General features: G+C 38.1%; 1 protein-coding gene across 3 annotated transcripts in view; it reads right to left on the reverse strand.

The window, feature by feature from the left end:
* Positions 1-10,797: 10,797 nt before the first annotated feature.
* The window catches only part of SNRK (SNF related kinase), a 41,210-nt gene continuing 26,248 nt past the window's right edge, over positions 10,798-25,759 (reverse strand). For 2 of the 3 annotated variants that reach the window (XM_032237083.1, XM_032237084.1), the window contains exons 6-8: positions 20,933-21,067; positions 15,266-16,446; positions 10,798-11,498 (exon numbers count right to left, since the gene is read on the reverse strand). In XM_032237083.1, coding sequence (XP_032092974.1) covers positions 11,449-11,498; positions 15,266-16,446; positions 20,933-21,067 — 1,366 coding nt within the window. In that variant the 3' untranslated portion in view covers positions 10,798-11,448. Of the gene's footprint in view, positions 11,499-14,916; positions 16,447-20,932; positions 21,068-25,759 lie in introns of those variants that run through there. The other variant, XM_032237085.1, reaches the window with a different exon arrangement.

The following is a 25,759-nucleotide window of genomic DNA, read 5'->3' on the forward strand; positions in this document are numbered from 1 at the left end:
ATATAGCAAATAATGAAACAGAACTTACTTTTTGATAAAACATTTTGCAAACAAATTGTAGTTTATTAGTTAACATTTCTTTCCATCTCTGTTGTAAATGGAAGGATGCAGTCCGCTTTCCTTGCCTCCCTGTACTTGCACACATATATTCATTCTATGCCCCTTTCATCAAACTCTGCACTGAACATGCACCTTGGCACTCTTTTTCCAGCCTTCCTAAGTTCACATTACATGGCACCTATCCACTCCAATTCTGGACTTCCTACTATTTTCATATAGCACCTTTGTACTCTTTTCCTGGGATTTCTTCCTCTTTCTACCTAACGACCTGCATGTCTGGAGTTATAACAACTAGGACTGTCTAGATCGTTGCTGCTAAACAATACAGACATGTGATAATGCACTTTATGACCTTATCTCTTAGTGATGGCAAATCTGATTCGAATTGTTATCATAAGAACTAACTCTATTAATAATGATTGAAGTCCATTATAAATACCAATTTCTCCTACTCAACTCCAGTAATAGCCACTATTTTCTTAATGTGGAAAAGAGATTGTGGATTTGCTTAAATTTTGTATTAAGTTCCCAGAAAACCCCATATGGATTTATCCATGCAGTCACTAGGACTCAAGATTGAATAGAAGATGCATTAACTTTTAAAGGTAAGAAAGAGAAATAAGCTGGTGAATAAGCATCATGCAATGTAAAAAGATTACATGTGGAAAAACTCCCAGTGCCATAAGCTTCATTAAGACCATATTACTGTCAGTTTCAATTGTTTTTATGGTAGGACTACTGAAAATATCATCAACATACTACACTGCAAGATGTTTGCATCAGTGTTAGTTGATTCCCATTCCCCATGTAAGAGTTCCCTCAGAATGTGTCTTCTGCTACATTTGTCTGCAAAGAATAAAATAGGTTATCATACTCTTGAAAAAATATTCCAATACAATACAAATACATTTGTTGTTTTATTCTTGTATTTTCTATATTATAATTTGAATATATTTCACCATCCATCCCAAAGGTGCTTTTTTCAAAAGGCAACTGGACTTTGTTTTTCTTTGAAAATGTTTTGCTTCTCACCCAAGAAGCTTATTCAGTTCTGACTGAATGGTGGAAGATGAAAGGATTTATATTCTTTGGAATTTATATTTCATCCTTCACCAGTCAGTCAGAACTGAAGAATCTTCTTGGCTGAGAAGCAAAACACCTTCAAGGAAAACAATGTCCATTTGCCTTTTGAAAAAGCAACTTTGGAACAACCATGACCTGTATGAATGAGAATCCCCAGACATTTAGCATGCAGCTTCTTTCAAATACACATATCAATTATATACACAGGAGGATTTAATCCTCTGTAGTCTATGCTGTGCTCTACATCATCATCAAGACATGCTGACCTATGTACTTCCACAAGTAGTTCCTCTTGACCATCTTCAGTCTATAATCAAAATTAGCCTATTTGAGTAAGATGGAAAGGATTTGGTTCAATTATTTAGAATATTATGCAGTGTCCTTTCCCTACATTATTTTTAAAAATTAAAATTTTCCTGCAGCACATTAATACAAATTGGAGGTTTAGGGATAATTATGGTGATTATAATCACACCTACGTACATTTACTGCAAAAATCCCCAAAACTACTAGTTGGCAATAACAAGATATAACAAAGTGAATATTTTTCTGCCAACTATTTTTTTTGCAACTAAAATATGCAGTTTTATGTGGAAAGAATCACAGAATATATTGCATTTTTATAGATCAATGTGAAAAATTGAAAACTGTATTTCAACATTTATGCTTATGCTTTGTAAATCTAAATCTGAGCCCTGACCAGTGGTGGGATTCAGCCAGTTCACACCACTTCAGGAGAACCAGTTGTTAACCTTCTGGGCAGTTTGGTGAACTGGTTGTTGGAGGAAATCATTAAGGCAGAGAATTAGTTATTAAATTATTTGAATCCCACCACTGCCCATGACTGTTGTGCAAAGTTTGCCATCAACCGTATTGTGAAGTACGCTGATGATACAAAAGTAGTGGGCCTTATTCAAGACGACAATGAGTGTGCTTACCAAAGGAGATAGAGGGTTTGGTGAACTGGTGTAATAAAACATTTGAAAAACTAAAGAGATCATCATAAATGGAACAACTTGCCTCCAGACGTTCTGAATGCTCCAACACTGGAAGTTTTAAAAAAGAGAGATTGGCCAACCTGTCTGAAATGGTATAGGGTTTCTAGGTTCATTCCAACTCTTCGATTGTCGATTTCAAAAAAGACAGGCACAACCACACTCTATAAATGATCCACCTGTGGAAATGGTCAATGTTCTCTCTAAGCTGCGTGGCTGTGCAGCCACGCACATGGCAAGAAAACAGCGCACAGCCATTTCCAACTGCTGCACAGGGGCACGTATTTGCTGGACACGAACTGCAGAGTAGCCGCAGAATCGCGATCAAAACCCCCTCCAGCTAAACCTTTCCTACCCAATGTACCTTGCCGAGCAGGTGGCCTTTGCTGTAGGAGTCTTGATTCTTGAGGTGCAGGGCAGAAAAGTGACATGGTTGAGGTGGCTCAGGCTTCCTGGAGCAACTATTTTACACCATACTATTGGGACTTTCTGGGTATTTGGCGCAGCTTAAAGGGAATATTGCCCAGTTACCAAGGGGGTTGCTTTGCAACCCTCTGTTGGAATGGAGGGAAGCACACAACACAATGCAATGAGCATGTTATGCAAAACTGTGACATGCAAATGGTTAACAGCATGTTTTGCTCCGGGCTGCCGGGCAAGAGCAGGCACCTCCCCTCCATCCTCACCTCTCGGACTCCCTCTGCCTCCTCCTGAGGCATTGAGATGCTGCTGCCTCTTTTGCTGCTCCTGGTCATAGCCACCAAGGCTGGGGGGGACATGGCACCGACCAGGGGGGCCTTGGATGGGTGACCAGCAGACGTGGCGGCAGTGGTGCATTATCCCACCAAAGCGAGCCGATGAGCACCACCAGAATGGCAGCATCGGGACTGGCAGCCCGGCGGCCGAAAGGCGCCAGCCTTTGGTGCCTCCATCAATCCTGGGCTCTCCGGCCGCTGCAGTGAGGGCTGCCCGCACCGCAAGGAGAAGCAGTGCAGCGTTTGCCCCGTGGACTTGCCGGCTTCACTGGATCACGTGACATCACGCTTTGTGACCACATTACTGAGTGATAAAAATTCCAGTCCCACGTTGTAATGAAGGAGTACCTATATGTGATAACTCATTGGGATTTTCAGTCATTGAGAATATTTTCACTTTTAATCTAATTAAACTTCCTATCTGTCTAAATTAGTGACTTGCATAGTTAAATCATTTGGAGCAAACTAAAATCACTACTTTACAAACAAAAGGAAGATGTTTTTTATCTTATTTTTTATGATAGAGTCATTTTAGCAATCTATTTATATTTGCAAGTAATATGGAGTTTGTAGGAGGAGTAAGATTTGAAAAAAATGTGGCTAAAATATTTTTCACTTCATTTTTTTAGAGTTTTGGATAATGCAATTTCCTATTCTGTTTAGCTATTCATTATTAGAATGTACTTTTTCCAATAGCAAGCAATTTCTGTGTGAGCAGTCATGAAAAAAAATAAGATTTTATGAGTCAAATTATTTTTTCATATTAAAAATAATAAAGTTTAATGTTTTGCAATTTTGGGTCAGTAGTTACTATCACTAGTTATATGCAGAATTGTCTCCCAGAGTTCAGCAGTAGTAGGGTACTGAAACCATTTGTATAGAGAGGAACAAATTGCCACAAATTTTTAAACAATCAGCAAGCATTGTTGAACATACAGGCAATAAGTCCTTGAGTTTACAAATTAATGATAGAAGAAAACTGTTAGATGTGAATGAGACTTTATGCATGGGGATTTTAATCATTTTACTCATTTAAAATAGCAATTGCATATAATACATTCACAGAAGCATACAGTGTATAGACAACTTTTGCAATTGAATGTGAACTCATTAAAATGAAGTATATCAAACATTTACTATTTTAATATTACAGGTATTAAGTGCCATTCATATATTCATTTCAAAGCTCTTTTTTATTTAATCCAACATGAATTTGAAAAGATAATTGTAGTGAGTTTGCTTTTGAACAAGCTTGCAGTATTATAAGTGATACTGATATATAATTTTATATATCATTTATATATTTATATTTTAATGAAGCGGGTACCTTGAATAAACATAACTTTGAGTTTCAAATAACACTGATTTCGTTGTTGTCTTGGGTCACATCTGTGAAAAAAAATTCAGCTGCTCAGGCATGAAAATGTGCCGTTCAAACACTATAGTTTTCCGCCCACACTGAAAAAAAATTAGAGGGAACATTGGAAATGGTTAGCATTAAAATTTCTGGATGTGCAGCTAATGAGTAGGCTGGCTTGGTCACTCAACAGCAAGATACTGGTGAAGTTGACACAGCAGCGCCTCATGCATCGCATGAGAAAAGTACATCTTTTTCCCTAATCCTTACCACTTTCTATAGAGGGACAATCAAGAACATCCTGTCATATTGCATTACAGTCTGGTTTGGAAGCATTACTGCTTCGGACAAGAAGGTGGTGCAGAGAGTGGTGAGGATGGCAGAAAATATTATTGGCAGTTCTGTCTGGGATATAGTATATAAGCGTTGCTTGAACAGTATTGTCTGGGATGCTACGCATCTTCTTCATGACCTGTTTTCCTTGTAACCTTCTGAGAGGAGGTTTCATAGTATCAGAAGTAGAACATCCAGATTCAGCCACAGTTTTGTTCCATTATCAACCTTGTGAACTATCAAGCTTCCTCTTTCTGCTATGTATTCAAGATGGGCAGTGATTAATATTTATATGTATTTATATGTTACGAGTATAAATATGTACATATGTATGCATATAGCATGTCTATATGTCTGTTATGTATGTATACACTTTTGAGAGCAAGCAACAGTTTCATTTTTTATGTGTGCCAAAATGCCCACAGAAAAAATGACAATAAAGGTAAATCTTATTGTCAACAGACTTATTTTCTATTTTCTACTTTAGACCTCAAACACTTACAGAAGAAACATATTAAGAGAGAAAAAATGGTATCAGTAAGCTTATAAATAACTTCACAGTATTATACATGCATACTTTAAAGATTAAATAGAAATTGAATGTAGAGTACATCCTGATAGTTTAATACATTTAAAATGTACAAAAAATGAGTTCAAAAAAGGAAACCTACCAGATAATTGATACAATTATGCCGAGCATATTATAGATTCCAAATCACATTTTGGATTTAACAAATCTGGTTCAATAGGGCAAACTTCCTAGCTTACAGGAAATTTAATTGCATATCATTAGAAATAGTTTTCTGATATTCCTAACATTAGACATCATTTTGTATATAATTCTTAATTGGAATTGGGAAAAATATATAAAAATACTTGTCTCCTCCCCCACCCCTTTCAATCATGTCAAATTTTTGCAGGCTGCCTGGATAGGTCCCTACAGCTTTTATTAGTAAGGATTTTCAGAAGGGACCTGCCATTGCTTCCTTAGGGTGGAGAGAAAGTTACTAGCCTAAGGTCATCCAGCTGGCTTGTGCATAAAGGAAATTAGAACCAGTGGTGGGATTCAGCCGGTTTACACCTGTATAGCCAAACTGGTAGTTAATGTGTGCAGTTCAATGAACCAGTTGAATCACTATGCCCAACCCAGTCTTGCAGGTCACTCCTGCCCTTCCAACCCCTCCTTGCCTCGCCCAAATTCTCCTGAGGCATTTCAGTGATCCTCTAACTGGTCCCCGGCCCCTTCCAAGCAAGCGGTGTCGGTGCAGGCAAAATCCCAAGGTAACTCTGACAAGGCACTTGGAGACAGGAGTTGGAGCTAAACTAACTGTCAGGCCTGAAGTCATATTCCTTTTAAGATCTTTGGCTGCCACACCTCTTTCTTTACTACTGTTTCATTAATGAGGAACTGGGAGGGGGAATAGTAAGGAATAGAATTGTAGAATGTGTTGTTGTCAAAATAAAACATTCCTTTCTAGAAGCCCAAGGTCATATTTTGTCTCCGCACCTCTGCACCTGACCAGAACTAGGTGGGTGGAAATGCCAGCATGGCAGAGGAAGATTGGACCATGTGATGGACTTGTGGGTGTGGGGACAAGATCATGAACTTTCAACTGGGTGGGAAACCCAGGAAGTTTTCAGATTCGGGTTTTCCACAGATGTACCAACATGTCTCTTAATAAATTGAAACACCGAGGAAAGCTCTGCCTTGAACTCTGATTTAATTTTGGATATTTGGAACGCTGACATTAACCTGAAGGAAACTATCCATCACAGGGAGTCCCGTCGCCTCAGCAGGCAGGCAGACAAGCGAGACTTCGCCTGGGCTCCTCAGCAGACAACAGGTTTACAGGGGTCCAATCTAGTGTCCAGAGCTGTCTATGCTCTAAGGAGGCTAGGGGTATCATTGGGGCTCCTGCAAAGAGGACTCAGTCTCAGTCTCTTAGCCGTGCCATGATCCATGAGCTACAGCTCACACTGCATGCTACCTGGGCAGCCTCTTCCCGGGCAGTGGCCTGCAGGTAGGTGGGGAAGGTTGGGGTGGCCTTCCCTGCCTCCATGTGCCCGGCCCAGCAAGCTTCCTTCTCTCCCGGTGTTCCCAATTTTGCTACCTTTCCTGCATGTGATCGAGGCTGCACTCTTGGCCTGTGTCATGCCTGAGCATGATCTATTTCCACCTGCATGAGTTCATCAAGCAGTTTGCCAAGCACACCCTCCACCACTGCGGCCACCCGCCATCCTGCCATAGGTGCACCTTCCTGGCCTCCATGGTGGAATGTGGCATCAGATGAGCCAAGACACACATACACACAGAGAAATGAATGGCGACTGGGTGTGTGGTTGACAGTTGGCTTCCAGTGCCAGAGGACGGGGAAGAGAAGTGGATGGGCTTCTTCTGCTTTTTATTGGGGTGCATGGAGCAAGATGGGGCTCCCTTTGCCTTCTCTCCTGTCTCACAGGGCACGGCAGGGCTTTCTGTCTTTCACTTAGCCACCCTCCCCCTTTATCAATGCAATTTGGGGGTGGCAGGTAGGAGGGGGGATTTTTTCCAACTCCCGGGCTGACTGGCTTCTTCCTGGCAGCTCTTTCTCTGCCTTTCAGCATTGGCTGTCAGACATGGTTTTTGTGGGCAGAAGAGCTTATCTCACCCACCACTGCCCAGATGCTCCGGCTTTCCCCAAGCATTTCTTTGCCTACCTGATTTCCAGCTCTGATGAGTTTCTTGCTGTAATGTGCAGGGTATCAAAAATTTGGCGGATTTAAAAAAGTTCTATCAATTCCAACTTCTTGGGGGGCGGGAAGATCTTGCGAAGTTGGCATTGATAGGTTTTAGTCCCATAAACTTGTTTCCTTGTACACGACGGCGAGAAACGTGATGGAGAAATGCAACAGAGTTGGAAATCAGGTAGGAAAAGAAATGCTTGAGAGAAGCAAGAGCATCTGGGCAGGGGTGGGTGGGGCAAGCTCCACAGCAATGCTGCAATGGAGAAACAGGCAACAGAATGGCCAGTGCAAGAGGAGGCCGCTTTCTTTCTTTTCCTGCTCTTCCTCTTTCCCTCGTGCCAGACACTCCATTTCCCATTTCTCCATTGCCCAGGATCCACTTTGATAACCGGGGTGGTGGTTAATTTAGCAACCGGTTCGCCCAGGGTGAGGTTGGCTGTCGCGAAAGGTGTGTCCCACATGTGCGGCAGAGCTGGAGGATGGGTCACACCTCCCACGATGGGCAACCTGTGCTTGGGCGAACCGGTTGTTAAATTATTTGAATCCCACCATTAACTAGAACTTGGTTTTTCCTTTCTATCCTAGTGCCTTAACCACTATAACAAAATGTAAATAGATATTAATATAAAGCATATTAAGGAAGTTAGTGGTAGTTAATCATTAGAACTTAAACCAAAGACCTGCCCGAAATTAAATGCTTCATTTTAAGTGAAATAAAACCATCATCCCAGATAAAGGAATGTCTCCAAGAAAGCTTATTTGTTGCTGAAAACTGTCTGCATATTTCATTACCAAAAAATCCTATGAAATAGAGAACTGGGGAGGGGGGTGAATTTGGGCAAGGAAGTTTAGCAGTAACAGCAGGAACGAGTCAATTTTAAGTACATAGTTACAGCACAATAATTGCTACAGGCATTCAGTGTTGAATTTATTTCCTGTAAAATAACAGTGTTGGTGAAGTTCTTATTAAAAACACGTTAAATTACATTATTGCAGATAATTATATTTGTAGTTTCAAATTACATAAAAAGATCTAGCTTTAAAAAAATGGCTTTATTGTTAATCTTTAAAAATGCAATATGTGTACTGCTGGTTTTAAATCTTTGTAGTATTATGATCCCAATGAGAACAAAGCTTAAAGTAAAATTTCCTATATTGTATTTTCGGTTAAATCAATTTATAGAAGTAGTCAATATCCAAGAAAAGCAGTTAGTGGTAATGGAACAGGAGCAGAAGAGAAGAGCTGTTATTTTGAGGCTTCCCCATTAATCTTCATTGAGGATCATTATCATTATGTAACAAATATCAAATCTGATATCTGGAGTTCAGTCTCGGATAAATCTAGGCATCTGTCTACACTAGCAAGAACAAATTGTTCTTTATTGTATACTACAAGACAATTCAAAAATTTCACAATAGAATATTTATAGAAGCTTCACCTATTTTAACCAATACATTTAGTACAGCAAATGCCTAATCAACTATGGAAGCCAGTTAACTTTTTCTTACGTTTGAAATTTCCACTGAATCTTCATATAAATGAAGAGTTCATTTTGGGCATTTAATTACACTCTGCCACCAGGTGAAATTGGTAATTCCCCAAACATTGTTAATGCTATGGCAGCAAAAGAATACTAGAGGTGAAGTTTTATAAAAGGAAGGGTTCCCTTGACATTTAAAACTGTTCTAGAGGACAGCTTTCCAGTGTCAGCTCATTTGTACCTTTCGGAAATGCTCAATCTCTGAATATGAATGCTATTCACAATAAAAGCAACGAACAACTGTTGATATGTGGAACCTTACTTTGCCAACCTTTCTTTTAACATCCTGAAATACTGCATGTATTATCCTCATATGAACGATTTCTTTAATCCAACCTTTATTACTTTATAAATAATTCAAAGATACAAACACTTTCTCCTATTTTCTTCAGAAAAATCACCATGTGTATTGGGCTGAGAGTGAGTGACTGGCGCAGTGCCAGTCACCCAACCAACTTTCAGAGTTTAGGCAGGAGTGGAATTTAGTCTTCTGGTTTCTAGCCTGGTTAACTACATACAATCAACATTTCATATGATACTTGCATACATAACCAGAATGTAAGTACAATCTCTTCAGCTGTCCATTAATTTATCCTCTTGAAAGGGTTTCGTTGTTTTAAGGTATTTCAAAGGGTCAAAAACAAGAACAAATGTCACTGGCTGCTTTGGAAACTGAAATAAGTCTGAATTAGGGACATACCAGTTTCTCCAGTATTGTTTGACATAGTAGATCAGGGCTGTCAAACTTGCTGTCAGGTCCCAAATATTTCTATAGGGATGCTGGCATTTTGGTGGGGAGGAGGGGGAGGGGATGAACAGAATGGTCCAGTAGTGGGTTCCTATCGGTTCGGCTGAACTGATAGTGGTTTGGGGGCCTGGATCGCTGGAACCGGCAGCAACCCAGATGTGCAAATTTGAACAAATTTGTTCTCCTACGGTGTCAACATCTTGATTTTTGGTTCTGTGCACGCACAGAACAAATTTCATTGAACACATGTATTCCTCCTCCCCATTTTTAACCGTTTGCACATGCACACCTATTTATGTGCAAATGCAAACGAGTGGAGAGTACCCACGTCTGGCGTGTGCGCAAAATTTTTGCATGCACCAAACCAGCAGTAATGCTGGCAGCAACTCACCCCTGGAGTGATCTGTATATGAAGTTTCTGTTTCCAGTTTCTATTCCCTCCATTACTGTGCTAATCTCTATATGAAGTCTCTGTTTCTGTTTCCCTGCAATGATGTAGCGTGGGAGGGGTTTGGTTAGCATTGGTTTAAATAGATGGTTTTAGGTGAGCTTTACTTCTTGCCTAGATCTTGTTATCACAAACCTTTCAATTAAAGCTTCTTTGGGAACCACTGCAGTTTCAAGAATCCAGCTTTCTTGAGAAGATTGGAGAAGCAAGACCTTATACTTTAGTCATCATGGTGGCATGCAACATATCACAACTTTTTCCCTTCGCTAAACCAGGGATGGGCATAGCCAGTGTATGAAATATCTGGCCTGCGGGCCATTAGTATGACAGCCCTGTAATAGTTACAGACAAACCATAGCTTACCTACTACAATAGGGCTAATATGTCAGCTTTTCAGTGTTGAAACAGAAGCCACACTAGTGAGTAAATAAAGTTGACATGGAAGTCTTTTTTTAACTGATCAAGAGATCATTTTTATTAACTGGATTTTTGTCACACACCATGAATAGTTACATAGTGAAGAAAGCCAAACATTGCTGGAAACAACTGACAAAGATAAACGGATATTTCTGTACCCTTTCTTAAAACGCTTAATTTTTCTGCATTCAGTTCTGCTTAATTTAACTGCTACTTGCAAAATTAATTTTCTGTCAAGATTGTCACATCTTAAATACAGATAAATTGCTAGAGGTACATTATATATTCATACAGAAAAATACAAGACTAGTTGTTTTTCACAATATTTATATGCTACAGTAACGATAAGCAAGTTGTAAAGACAAATTTAAGGGGTACAGAAAATTGTTACTTGTTCTATATAGTTTGGTCCAATATATTTTAATGTAGTGGTTATTCTCTCCCTCCTTTAACAGAACATAATACAACATACAATACATGCACAGTCATTCATTTGTGAACAAATGAATAAAAGACAACATTCAGGCTAACATCTGTACACCCAAGTAGTTCACCCAACCATACATAACTAAAGGCTATTTTACAGCTATGCGGCATAATGGTCAACACCGCTGAACTAAAGTGAGCACCATATATATATTTACACATATACATATATACAATTGTATATAAAAATGGAAGAAACAAAAACTCCTGCGGTTGGTTAGAAAGGTGCCATTCCTAGGCTGTATATAATGTGTGATATTTACAGCAACTTAAAAATAAAAGCTGCAACAAAGTTTATTGCCAATGCCCTTTATAAATTTCCCCTACTTTTTATATAGATGCCCTATTTACTGATATTTATGAACTGTCCTTATTTCTGGCCCTTTATGAGATCCCTGCCCAAGAAAATTTCAAACAAATATTTTCTATGGCTTCACTTATATATCAGTTCTTTCAGTTTTGTCCATGTATATACACACAGAATCTTGCAGAGTACTTATGTCAGACTGGTAAAGCATTCAAGCAGTTTAAAACAAGATTGCAACAAGAGTCTGAAAAACAAAAGTGAAATATTTCATTCATACCTTGTTACACTTGGGAAATAAAAATTATAAACCTTAATTAAGCTAGATATTAATATACACTGCATGATTCAGAACTATAGATGAATCCATATTTACTTGGAAAGAAGCCATGAACTCAAATAGCTTTCTAATAAAAATGTTTTAGATTGTACCTTTAGACAGGTTTACCATACTAAAAAAGGAAGCATAAAATTATAATCCAATGTAACAATTCTTTGGTGCTCTACAACCCATAATGTAAATGAAATGCATTTTACTTGACCATTTTGCTAGCATCACAATACTGAGCTACAGAGAGTATTCGGATACCTTCACTTTTGTCAATTTTGTTATGCTTCAACCTGAATGTACAGTTGTTGAAATTCATTTTTTTCTCATTAATCTACACAATATTCCATAATGACAAAGTGAAAACAGAATTTGAGAAATACCTGTAAATTTATTAAAAAGAAAAAAAACTGAAATATTATGTTAGTTTAACTATTCAGACCCTTTGCAACAAACCTGAAATTTAGTTCAGATGCCTCCCAGTTCTCTGGATCATTGCTGACATGTTTGTATACTTTCATTGGAGTCTACCTGTGGTAAATTAAATTGGTAGGACATGATTTGGAAAGGAACACACCTCTCTATAGAAGGCCTCACAGCTGACAATATATGCTGTGGCAAAAAAAGGCCATAAGGTCAAAGGAACTGCCTGCAGAGCTCAGAGACAGGATTATTACAAGGCACAGATCTAGGGATAGCTACAATAAAATTGGTGCTGCACTGAAGGTTCTGAAGAGCATGATGGCCTCCATAATTCTCAAAGACATATGGCACAACCAGGACTCTTCCAAGAGCTGGTTCCCAGTCAAACTAAGCAAGCAGGGGAGAAGAGCCTTAGTAACAGAGGTGAGGAAGAATCCGATGGTCACTCTGACTAAGTTCCAGAGATCCTGTGTGGAGATGGGAGAGAGTTCCAGAAGGACAACCATTACTGCAGCCCTCTACCGATCTGCCCTTTATGGCAGAGTGGCTAGGCAGAAGCCTCTCCTTAGTGCAAAACATATGAAAGCCCACTTGAAGTTTGCAAAAAAGCACCTGAAGGACTTTCAGACTGTGAGGAACAAGACTCTCTGGTCTGATGAAACTAAGATTGAATTGTTTGGCCTTAATTTTATACGCTATGTCTGGAGGAAATCAGGCACCTGCCCAATATCACCCCAAAAGTAAAGCATGGTAGTGGCAGCATCATGCTGTGAGGGCATTTTTTAGCAGCAGGAATAGGGAGACTGGTTTAGGTTGAGGGAAAGCTGAATGGAGCAAATAACTCAATGAAAACCTGTACAATAGCACTCAGCATCTCAGACTAAGCTCTCCATCATGATAATGATCCTAACCACACAGCCAAGACAATACAGGAATGGCTTAGGGATATCTCTGTGAATATCCTAGCCAGAGCCCTCACTTGAACCTTATTGAACATCTCTGGAGGGACCTGAAAATGGCTGTCCACCAGCAGTCGCCATCCAGCTGACTGATCTTGAGAGGATTTGCAGGGAAGAATGGCAGAAAATTCCCCAATCCAGGTGTGCAAGCTTGATGCTTCATAGTCCAAAAGACTCGAGGCTTTAATTGATGTACTGAATGAAGGGACTGAATACTTATGTCAATGGATATTTACATTTTTTAAAATAAGACATGTCTAAATTTCTGTTTTCACATTATGGAATACTGTAGATTGAGGAAAAAATGAATTTCAACAACTGTAGAATCAGGCTGCAGGATAACAAAATTGACAAGTGAAGATAGTCTGAATACTTTCTGAACTGTATGTAAACTCTCTCAGACAACAGTCTGGGTTGCTGCTACATAATACCATCAGTTCTTACCAGCATTGCTTTGAAGACCCAGTGCACAGAGCAAGAAAATAACATTCTTATATTTTCCCAAATTGGGAATATCTTATTCTAGATATATATTCAGAAAAGTTAATTCATCTAGTCAAAAGTATTTTTTTAACAGAAAAAGTGCCAAAACATTCATTTGCTGGCATTTTAGTAGCAAGGGATTTAAAAAAAGCTAATACTCAAGAATGGAAGAAATTTGTTCCATGCCAACTTTTGTTATTTATTTGATTTGATGAATTATTAAAGCAAATTATATATCACATCCTAAACTAAATGACTACTTAAAATGATTGGTTTTCCAGTAAGATAACGCATGAAGCATTTTGAATCCGTGGAGAACTTGGAATATATTATTATCAAATTTATATGCCACCTATCTTGCCATGGGGTATATTAAAATATTCCAATTACGTTTTAATAATCTGAATAGACTCTTGTTTTACTCAGATTCCAGAAACTACTACTACTCTCCTTTATTAGAAATGTCTAGTTGAATTGACTGTATGCATTTTGGTGTTCTAAAGCATTTCTGATATAATTAAAATTATACAAAAGTGAAATTACCTATCTTGTCTCATTTATCTGCATGCTCAAATTATTATATCTTTAATCAACTCTGTGACAATTCCATTAATAGTGAAAATATTAAATGGCATAATGGAAAGTAAATTTGGGGAAAAAACTTTGTTTTTTCAATATCTTTATCAACAGTTATTACATATGAAATGATTTATTGGAATAGATATTAACTAGAGATCTATTTAAATAGATCTCAGCTACCACAAATTGGTCCATTTTAAATATTTTGCACAATACTTTACAACTTATATTTAATAGTAATGAATGCTTTCCCTTGGATGGGGAAAATTTAAATCACACTATTTCTTTGTTAGATAATTCTTTTTAAAAAAGATTGTCTGCATTTAATTATGGGGAAAGCTGCCTTGGAGATTTTTTAAAAAAATCTTGTCTATATCAAATGAAGATCTTCATTTCAGCTATCACTCATGCATTTAAGACAAAGATGTGGGATTAAAAATCAAGAATTCAAGATAGTTTTTCAGTGCACTTTTGCTTTGTACAAGCCTTGAAATTCTGAAACCTCCAGAAGAGATTTCAGTATCAAAATGTTATTGCTTTGGTTCTGTTGCAAACACAGATAATTATGCCACATCTCATATATTTTAACACAGAAGATCCGAACAAAATTTGACATTTTACAAAGAAACAAAAATTCTGTTTCTAATTTAAGTGCAGAATGTGAAACTACTAAGTGCTTAATTTATACTGGATTTGGACACAAGCCTTACTATAATCCAGATTTTCTACAGTAAAATTAGAAAGGTACAAAAATAACAATAGCAATAATATTTAGACATATACCGCTTCACAGTGCTTTACAGCCCTTTCTAAGCGGTTTACAGAATCAGCATTTTGCCCCCAACAATCTGGGTCCTCATTTTACCGACCCCAGAAGGATGGAAGGCTGAGTCAACCTTGAGCCAGTGAGACTCCAACTGCCAAACTACAGGCAGATGACAATCAGCAGAAGTAGCCTGCAGTACTCCATACTAACAACTACACCACTATGGCTCTTGGGTTTGTTTGACAAAAGAAATTACTGGCTAGCAACATGCATAGTACATGCATTGTCATAACAAGCAAAACTAAATTAAATTGTAATAAATTACTGCTTTAAGCCTATGTTAACATAATAAGACAAAGTAACAAAAGGTTCAGTGAAATAAAGTATTCACAGCTCTGAACAGGAAGATTGGTGATGTCAAGTAGAATGGGTTAAATATGATTATTGTCAAACAACATGACAGCAAGTTGTCTGACCTGATGTACATAATAGTCCCTCCTTCGGGTTTCGCTGAATATTCACAGATATTGTTTTTTCACATAGAGGTAGTTGTAGCACATTATTTTTCAAGTTCTTGTTCTTTATTCGTTCTAACTCATTTGCCGCATCTGACATTTGATCAGAAAACAATTTTATACTGCTCAAAGATGAAACTGGATTTACACTCCCAGAATTTATGCACATTTTCCATGTTGATTTCTCCTGCACCTTCACACTGGAAAATGAAATGTTTTGGGGATCAATTATGTATTTAGTGCTACTGTGAATCTGAGAACCTAAACAAATGCTCATCAACTTGAGACTTTCAACCAGATCACCTGCACTTCTTGATGACAACTGCACTGAATTACCAGATCCTGCACATCTGCGAGTAGAACCTGAATTATTATTCGTGCTTCCACTAGAGCTACTGGAAGGACTGCCACCCTCTTTATGATTATCACCAGGACTTGTTTTGTCAATCCCTCCATTTCCATTGCTTGGTTTTCCTTGTCCACTTCCATCTCCTTGATTTCCTGGAGGACCTTCACTACTATCTCTTCTATGCCAGGAGTAAGTAAATCCACTGTCTTTATCTAGACGCCTCCTACTTTCTGAGTCATCATCACTTGTTTCTGAGCTACTGCAGCTAGATCCACGACCCTGACTTTTCCTTCTGTGGTAGCGTTTATGCACAGTGCTGGGTGAAGCAATATTCATTTTTAGCCGACTTAGTTTGGGAGGCAAATTCTCATCCATATCAAATTCATCATCAGATTCCCCTTCCTCAAAAATCTGATTAAGAACCGGGGCACTTTTTCGGGAAGTAAGACGATTTGTAACAGAAGGCTTACGACGCAGAACAACTTGATTTGACAGAGAAACAACTTTTTTATCTTCTTCATCCTCCTCTTCATCTTCCTCCACTCTAAACAAGCACTTCCGACTACTAGTTGTAGGTTTTAAATTCACTGATGGAACAATTGAAAGTGCTGGTCCAGCTAATTCAGGAATATCCTCTTTCTTGACCGACTCAAGTGCCTTACTTCTGTGTCCATTAAGAACATTTTCAGCATTACGAGCAGGAGATTGGGGAACAGCTGCATGGGACAATGGAGAAGCTGTAAGGTCATCATCTAAATCTTGGGGAACATCGATTTTTGTTGGCCATGATTGCCTAAAATAAACAAAACAGAGGAAACGGGAAAATGCAAATTCGGTTAAAAATAAAAAGCAAAATTACTTCAAAGGAAGAGATTCCATGTTAAATGCTTCTCATTTTAATACAATATATTATTGCTACAAATAATATAAAAAAGTAAGAAATAATCAATATGTATTTTTAAATTAATCACATTTTTATCCATTAGCTTGAGTTCAAATATTTGAATAATTAATTCTATCTGGCTACATTTTAAACTTTAATTTCTTAAATCATTCCAGACCATCTTTTGAAAACAAAAAGACAAATTAAGGCATCTTATATCAACATATAAACAAAATGGAAATTCCAATATGTCTCAAACAAATCTTTGGATTCATTTTTTTCTCTTAATGGCATTAGCTGTTTAATTAGTTGGGTTTTTTTAGTAACTAAAGTGATACTAATGTACTGATATGCAGTGCAACATTTTAGGACTTTAAAAATGCCATAGTAATAATGGAAGAGGCAAGTCCAACAGATATTGGGGGACCTCCACAACAGTATTTTATAATCTAGCCATCCCAGTGTGTGTGGCTCTCAAAAGAACTGCTGGAACCTTTGCATATGTAAGTGGGACAGGTGACTGATATCCCAGCTTGAAGGCATGTAAATTAAAAGATTAAAAAATTAGACTCAAGAGAGCCAACTGTGCACTTTCTCAAAAGAAAAGTAGTGAGGACCATGTTAAAACAAATAGATGAAAGAAAAATAATTGTATTGGTTTTCAAGTGGGTAACCCATTCTGCCCTCTGAATATTTTTTTTCATCAATGAGAAATCAGACGAATTTGGACTAGATTGAGAATGAGACTTCATAAATTATTTTTTATGATTAGTAGATTTCTAGCCCAAATTTCAGGTATGGAAATTTTTAAAAATGTTAACATTTTTACCTCCTCTGTCCTATTCATGTTTGATTGCCTCATTGCTAATTTTAAATCTGAGTTTTTAGGCAATCAATTCAACCAGACTTATGCATATATTTCAGAAGTACAGTTCCTGCTCAGGTTAAGAGAATTCCAAGTGCATGCAGATTTTGACTCTTAAAATACTCATGACTTTAAGCTTTAATCCTATTCTCAGCCTGGGCACCTCCCCGTTCGTAATTTTCCCTGTAAAGTTACCCTCTTCAAAAACACCAAACTTTTTTTCTTAAAAACAAAATCATAAAAACAAACAAAAACAAGAACAGTGATACTGTAAGAAAATTTAAGTATGGAAAATGTTATCTTTCTCCCATCTTTATTTCAACTCCAGTCACACCAGTTGCTACTTTGAAAATATAAACTGCTGCTAACATCAAGTATTTGATTTCATCATATAAAGCAAGTAGTATCTAACTTGCTATGCTTTCTTTTCATTTACTAAAATAAGATTTCTTACTTCATATACTCTGTTTGGTGGAGCTTTTTAAATACAGTGCCATTTTTCTGAACTTTTTTGGGCTATTTCTATATCATAATATATAATTTATTTTAGCCTCTATTATAGTGATTTTAAATAGTCTTCCTGAAGAGACTCTCCCAATTATATCTTTAAGTTGTTTTTTGATTTCTATATTTAAATTAGTTTGATATTTTTTGAGTTTGTTTATTTTTCTATCTCCTGCTTTTTCATACAATTGTTCTTTAGAAAAGGCTGCAATAAGATTTAAGCATTATCATTTTTAATTACTTTGTCTTTCCATATCTCAAAATTCCATGCCCAGTGAGAACTGGACACAGAACCACTGATTGGTTTAAAATTGCGAAAGGAGTCTGACAAGGCTGTATACTGTCACTCTGCCTATTTAACTCATAGACAGAGTACACATGAGAAAGGCAGGGTTAGATTAATCAAAAATTGGAATTAAGATTGTCAGGAGAAATATCAACAACCTCAGATATGCAGATGAGACCACTCTAATGGCAGAAAGTGAAGAGAAACTAAAGAGGCTCTTGATGCGGGTAAAGAAAGAGTGCAAAAGTTGGCTTGAAACTCAACATTTAGAAAACTACGATCATGGTATCTGGCCCTCTCAATTCCTGGCAAATAGATGAGGAAGAAATGGTGGTAGTGACAGATTTTATTTTCCTGGGCTCCAAGATCACCGCAGATGGGGACTGCAGCCAAGAAATTAAAAGACACTTGCTCTGAGGGAAGAAAGCTATGGCCAATCTAGACAGCATACTAAAAAGCAGAGACATCACCCTGCCAACAAAAATGCATACAGTAAAGGCTATGGTTTTATCAGTTGCAATGTATGGCTGTGAAAGTTGGACCATAAGAAAGGCTGAGCGCCAAAGAATTGAAGTCTTTGAACTATGGTGCTGGAGAAGACTCCTGCAAGTCCCTTGGACTGCAAGACGATCAAACTGGTCAGTCCTAAAGGAGATTAACCCTGATTGCTCTTTAGAAGGCCAGATCCTGAAGATGAAACTCAAATGTTTTGGCCACCTAATGAGAAGGAAGGACTCACTGGAGAAGAGCCTAATGCTTGGAAAGATTGAGGGCAAAAAAGGGGACAACAGAGAATGAGGTGGCTGGATGGAGTCATTGAAGCAGTAGGTGTGAAGTTAAATAGATTCCAGAGGATGGTAGAGGACAAGAAGATCTGGAGGAATATTGTCCATGGGGTTGCGATGGGTTGGACATGACTTCACAACTAACAACAACTAAAAATCTCAAAATTAATACCATAATTGGGTTTTTTAAAAAAAATTAGAGAATACACTCATTATTATGCACACATCTTAGATTTAAGGCCTCTATCATTATACTTGAGCTTAGCCTTGAAATTCATGTAATATCTCCTATCCTTTCATTCAAGTAAGGTCTGAAAGGGAGACCTTTGTCTACAAATCTATACATCATCATATTTACTGTGAGAAACAAAATGCACAGGTACAATATAGGTGGTACTTTGCTCAATAGTAATAACTGTGAGAGGGATCTTTGGAGTCCTAGTGGACAACCATTTAAATATGAGCCAGCAGTGTGCAGCAGCTGCCAAAAAAGCCAATACAGTTCTAGGCTGCATAAGCAGAGGGATAGAATCAAGATCATGTGAAGTGTTAATACCACTTTATAATGCCTTGGTAAGGCTACACTTGGAATACTGCATCCAATTTTGGTCGCCACAATGTAGAAAAGATATGGAGACTCTAGAAAGAGTGCAGAGAAGAGCAAGGGGACTAGAGGCTAAAACATATGAAGAACAGTTGCAGGAACTGGGTATGTCTAGTTTAATAGGAGAGACATGATAGCAGTGCTCCAATATCTCAGGGGCTGCCACAAAGAAGAGGGAATTAAGCTATTGTCCAAAGCACCTGAGAGCAGGACAAAAAGCAATGGGTGCAAACTAATCAAGGAGAGAAGCAACTTAGAACTAAGGAGAAATTTCCTGACAGCTAGAACAATTAATCAGTGGAACAACTTGCCTCCAGAAACTGTGAATGCTCCAATACTGGAAGTTTTTAAGATTTGTTTTTTTTTATTAAGCATTTATAGGCCGCCCTTTTCCCTGAGGGGACTCAGGGCGGCTTACAATAATAGGGGGGGGGGAGTGCGGGACAAAACGCAAAAAGAAAATGTGAATAGAAATAATTAGCAATAAAAACCCCAACATTCATTCAACATTCGGGAGGGGCGAGAGTAAAGTCTTATCCCCAGGCCTGACGGGATAGCCAGATCTTGAGGGCTGTGCGGAAGGCCTGGACGGTGGTGAGGGTGCGGATCTCCACGGGGAGATTGTTCCATAGCGTCGGAGCTGCAACTGAGAAGGCTCTCCTCCGCGTAGTCGCCAGTCGGCACTGACTGGCGGATGGAATTCGGAGGAGGCCTACTCTATGCGATCTGATGGGACGGAGGGAGGTAATCGGCAGAAGGCGGTCTCTCAAATAGCCAGATCCACTACCATGGAGCGCTTTATAGATGGTAAGAAGGACCTTGAAGTGCACCCGGAGACCAACAGGTAGCCAGCGCAGCTCACGGAGGATCGGTGTTATGTGGGCGAACCGTGGTGCGCCCACAATCACTCGCGCAGCTGCATTTTGGACTAGCTGAAGTCGCCGGATGCTCTTCAAGGGCAGCCCCATGTAGAGCACATTGCAGTATTCCAGCCTAGAGATCACAAGGGCTCGAGTGACTGTTGTGAGGGCCTCCCGGTTCAGGTAGGGCCGCAACCGGCGCACCAGGCAAACCTGGGCAAATGCCCCCCTGGTCACAGCTGATAAGTGGTGGTCGAAACTCAGCTGTGGATCCAGGAGGACTCCCAAGTTGCGGACCCTGTCTGAGGGGTAAGATGTTGGGGATTGGACTAGAAGACCTCCAAGATCCCTTCCAATTCTGTTAGTGTTAGTGTGTGTGTGTGTGTGTGTATACATTCATACATACATACTGTATATATATGAAATTTTAATACAATTAATTTATATATGAATAAAATATATAATAAAAAATCAAACAATCTTAAATCTTACCTGAATTGCGCTTTTATATTGCTTGGACTTGCTGATCTGGTTTGTATTTCTTTTTCTTGTTTCTCTCTTAAAATCCGCTCTGCTAGTAAAAAGTAGGTAGCAGTGATGTGATTGTATTTGTTAGTTTCCAGAGCCCTGAAAAATGAAATATGTATTAATGGTTTTTGTCGAATGGACATATTGCCAACAAGTTGAAGAGTACCTTATTACAGAAATTTGTACCTTACACATCTTTAGAAATGGCCACTGCATTACTAAAAACTGCAAAATTAATGCAGCAAATCCAATAATTAGACAATAATACCTGTGTTGTTACAGTGGCTGGAATACATTATTGCAGGCTGACTCTGCTCATTGCCAGGAGTTTCAATCTTGACTGACTCAAGGTTGCTTTAGCCTTCCATCCTTCCAAGATTGATAAAATGAGGGCCCACATTGTTGGGGACAATATACTTACTCTGTTTACTCTCTAATTGTTTAGAGAGTGCTGTAAAGCACTATCAAGCAGTGTATAAGTCTAAGTGCTATTGTTAGTCCTTGACTTATGATCTTATCAACCGTTTGAAGTTACACTATTCCCTCCTCTCAGGCTATTTATGAACAACCCAGTTATGAAGTTCAGAAGGGCGTCTCTTCTTTTCCTCCCCCCCCCCCCCCAATCACTTGACTGTATGTTGGATGCTCAGCAACCAGCTTGCATTTAGGGCTGTTTGAAGGGTCCTGCAGAAGGTGGCTAGGTTTTTGCCTAAAACCAGCATTCACTTTTTCCCCCTTTTTTGGCAAACTAGTCATTAACAAACTGGTTCACTTAATGTCTGTGGCATTTGCTTAACAACCTTCATAACAAAGGTTGGTTTGGTCAAGTGGATGACAGCTGCCGTAATGGACGACCAGTACACTCATAGGTTGAGGACTACCTGTATATGAAAAAAAAAATCTTAGTAGCTGAAAAATGTTCTGAATTACAATAATTTATTGAATGCGAGTCTCACAGTATTTACAATTGCCAGATACAGCATACAACCACTTTCCTATATTTCATCATGTAGCTCTACAACAAAATTTCTGACACATGTGGCTGGACTACAGTCACAAATGAGTTGTAATTAAGATTACTCAAAAAAACTTTATTTTCAATGACATCTTAGGATAGTAATTGCTAAAAGAAGCAACATCAGGCACCCACTCCCACTTTGGAGAAGTGGCAGTTCAAGTGTCTGAATTCAAAGGCCTGATAGCCTTTTCTTCCACACTCCTTCAGAGTTTGGATGATTTATCACTATTTAATGGACTCCAGGAATCAATTTTAAGGAAGAAATCAGTCAAGAAACACATTACATATTATCTTTAAATATTCAATACCAATGTCTTCTGCCCTGAAATAAAATCAAAATTCAAAAATTCAAACGAATCAGAATTCGTTCTTCATACGAATATAAAAGTCAGGGAGACGGGGCTGACGTCGCAGTGATACGACACATCTCAATGGTGGAATCGCACTAATTCCATCTGCCAGGAGGTTTTGAGGGACCCAAATCACCCTGGAGGGGCGATGAACACAAAGAGGACACTCTGCTGATCACAAAGAGAATACATACTCATTTGATGCAGAGAAGCTCTCAATCCAGTGAGAAGAAAAAGACGATCATTGCGTGCCTGACTGGACTTATGACAGCCGACCAATGCAGCAAGTATAGAGGTTGAGGAATAGATAGATCTGGATGAGATTTTTCTAATTCCTGTTGTGGATTTTACTCTCTAAAAAAGCCTGGAAGAAAGTGGGACTCAAAGAAGAGAAGGTGGAATTGTCTGTTTTCCACCCTCAAGAATAGTGGCAAGCAAACTTGTGAGCTATTTATTAATCTGTAAGTAGAGAAAACAAAACTTTTTTTAAAAAGGGAGAAGAAACTGAAAAGCTAGAAAGTTGGACTGGGATTTTAAAAACAAAATAGATTAACTTGAAATTCTGTAAAAATTAAAATTCGGACCCGTGGGACTTTTAAACAGCTTTGAAGCAGATGAACAACTTAAGACAACAAGAGGAAGGAGAGGAATAGAGCAACAGTGACACCTACTGAAGAAAACTGCAGAGAAGTGAAAGTAATGAAAGTACATTGGAAATATGATCTTGGCTATTGAGATAAGCTGTTAGCCTCAATAACACTTGTTTATCAAATTGCTTACATCATACAGCACAGACTGAGAGTGAAACACTATAAAAATTTTTAAAATTGTAGCTCTTTGAACTTAGAAGAAAATTAAACAAAATAATTACAAGGTGGGAAACAGCAAAGAATTTTCCTTTTTCCTTCTTGCTTGAACTCCCCACCTTTTGGGGGGGGGTGATATACTAATTCGAGTGGTTGAACTTTGGAGTTTGATGGGCCTAAGTGGATTGCAAATTTATTAAATTTACTAACTCAAGTAAATAAGAAAAAAGGATTAAAGTTTGAAGAACTTGAAGACAAGGATCTTTTATTATTATTTTTCTTTGACTTTCTTCTGTCTGGCCTTCAATAATAGCAAATTTGAAACTGTTTGTACTTTGGTGATTTGATTTGTGAAAATATTGGTTAAGTAGAAGTTGGTGGGGGATTGACAAAATACTACAAGATTGTAGTGTTATTGCTATTTTTTTAAAAGGTCTTGAAGAACTTAAGCTTATTCGAAATGACTAGCACTTCAAATTTAAGTAAAGTACGGGAAAAAATACATTTGCACCCTCAGCAGCAGCAGCTGCATCAAGTCCAGCAAGCCAAAAATCTTTGGATAGCATGTTGCAGCAGGAAAAAATGAATATGATGAACAAAATGCAAGCACAACTGAAATTAATGCTCCAAACACTTCAAGAAGCAAAACATTTTGAAGACATGGAAATAATGGAAAAGATGGATGATAAAATGGAAAAGATTCAACAGACAATAATGAAAAATGAATGAAGGATGCAGAAAATAGAAATCAGAACAGAGAAGAAAATGGAAGAGATGGATGATAGACTTACACAGACAGATAAAAATCTTGAGAATACAGTAATTATGTTGTAGATGGATAAAGCTGAGTATTTCCTGAGATTCCAGATCTTTGAGGTGCTCTGGATCACAGATGCACATCAGTGCCACAGGCTGGTGGGCTGGGGCTGCACATGAAGCCCACTCAGGCAGGAAGCCCCAGCCCGCCTGTCCTGGCCAACTGCTTTGATCTCCTAGGAAGTTACCACCGGGATCCCCTCTCCACATCTTTGGGCACACAAGCCATTGCCCGTTGCTCTTTTGAGTTTTGGCGCCAGTCAACTTTCATGCACGTGCCAGGAAAGTGATCTTCTGGTTTCTGGTGCACATGCTAGTGTTCATGCACACATGCACAGGAGAAACTGAAAGACCAGGTAGGTGATGCGCATGCATGCACTGGAACCAGAAGATCATCTTCCTGGTGTGTAAATGCGCATAACAAGTGGCTTCTCTTATGGTTTCTGGCACTTCCTCGCATGTGTAAACCAGCTGGATGGCATGCTGGAACCCAGAAGACCAATGGGCAACAGCTCGCGTGAGATGATGCTGTGTGCCACTTCTGGCACATGTGACATAGGTTCGCCATCAAGGTGGTATAACATACAGGGGGAAAAAACAAGAAAAAGAGACAAAATCCAAAGAAGTTAATAAAAGAACATAAGAGACTGGAACTAGAATTAAAGAAAGAACCAAACAAGAAGATCTTAAAAAATCAAGTGGAACTAGTAAAACATAAAATAAATTTACTAAAGGAAGAAGAATTGGCACAAAAAAAATGCTAAATAGAACCTTTTTGAAAACGCAAATAAACCAGGAAGATAGTTGACATACAAATTAAAAACAGAGGAAGGGAGTAAATTGATACATGGGCAGAAATGAACTTTATACTATCAAAATGAGGATTAAAAAAATTCAAGATTATTATGAAAAGTTGTATGAGCAAGAGAATGTTTCAGAAAAGAAAATTAAAAAATATTTGGAAAAAGCAGAACTACTTAAAGTACCAGAAAAAGTAAATGAACGGATATCAATGATGGAATTGTCAGAAGCGATTAAGAGACAAAAGAGCAATAAAACACCAGGGCCAGATGGGCTGCAAGCAGAATTTTATAAATGCTTACAAGATAAACTAGGCCCATCAATGTTGGAAGTTTATAATTGATTGATGCAAAGGTACCAAATTCGTGGATGGAAGCAAATATTACTTTGATTACAAAAGAAGATTCAGATTAATGCAGATAAAAAAACTACAGGGGAATTTTAAACTAAACAGGAATTGAGTGATCAAGAGATTAACATAACATGATAGTTATATGTGCAGATACAATCTAGATATGAGAAGGATGTTAAAATGTATGATTTAAATAGAGAATTAATAGAATTAGATCAGATATTAACAGGAACAGATGAAAAATTAATAAAGAAAATATATAGCTATTTTATTCAATTGAGTTAGATTAATGGTAGAAACAATGTGATAGAAATTATATATTAACAATGTCTAGTGCACATAAAGTAAATCTTTATAAAATGTAGTATAGATGGCATTTTCCACCCGCAAGATTAGAAAAGATTTTTAAGGATAATATCACCAGATACCTGATGGACATGTCAAACAGTGAAAAAATACTGGACAAAAATACATACATGGCTGGAAAGAATGATAAAACAACATATACGTACATTGAAACTAGAGACATTTTTGCAGGGCATTTTACCAGACAAGTATAATAAAGGGAATGTATATCTGATTTTACATATATTAACAGCAGTGAGAATCTGCACAACAATAGAAAAGTGAAGAGATCCCAACAGATGA

Source organism: Thamnophis elegans, chromosome Z, assembly GCF_009769535.1.
Source record: "Thamnophis elegans isolate rThaEle1 chromosome Z, rThaEle1.pri, whole genome shotgun sequence".
Classification (NCBI taxonomy): domain Eukaryota; kingdom Metazoa; phylum Chordata; class Lepidosauria; order Squamata; family Colubridae; genus Thamnophis; species Thamnophis elegans.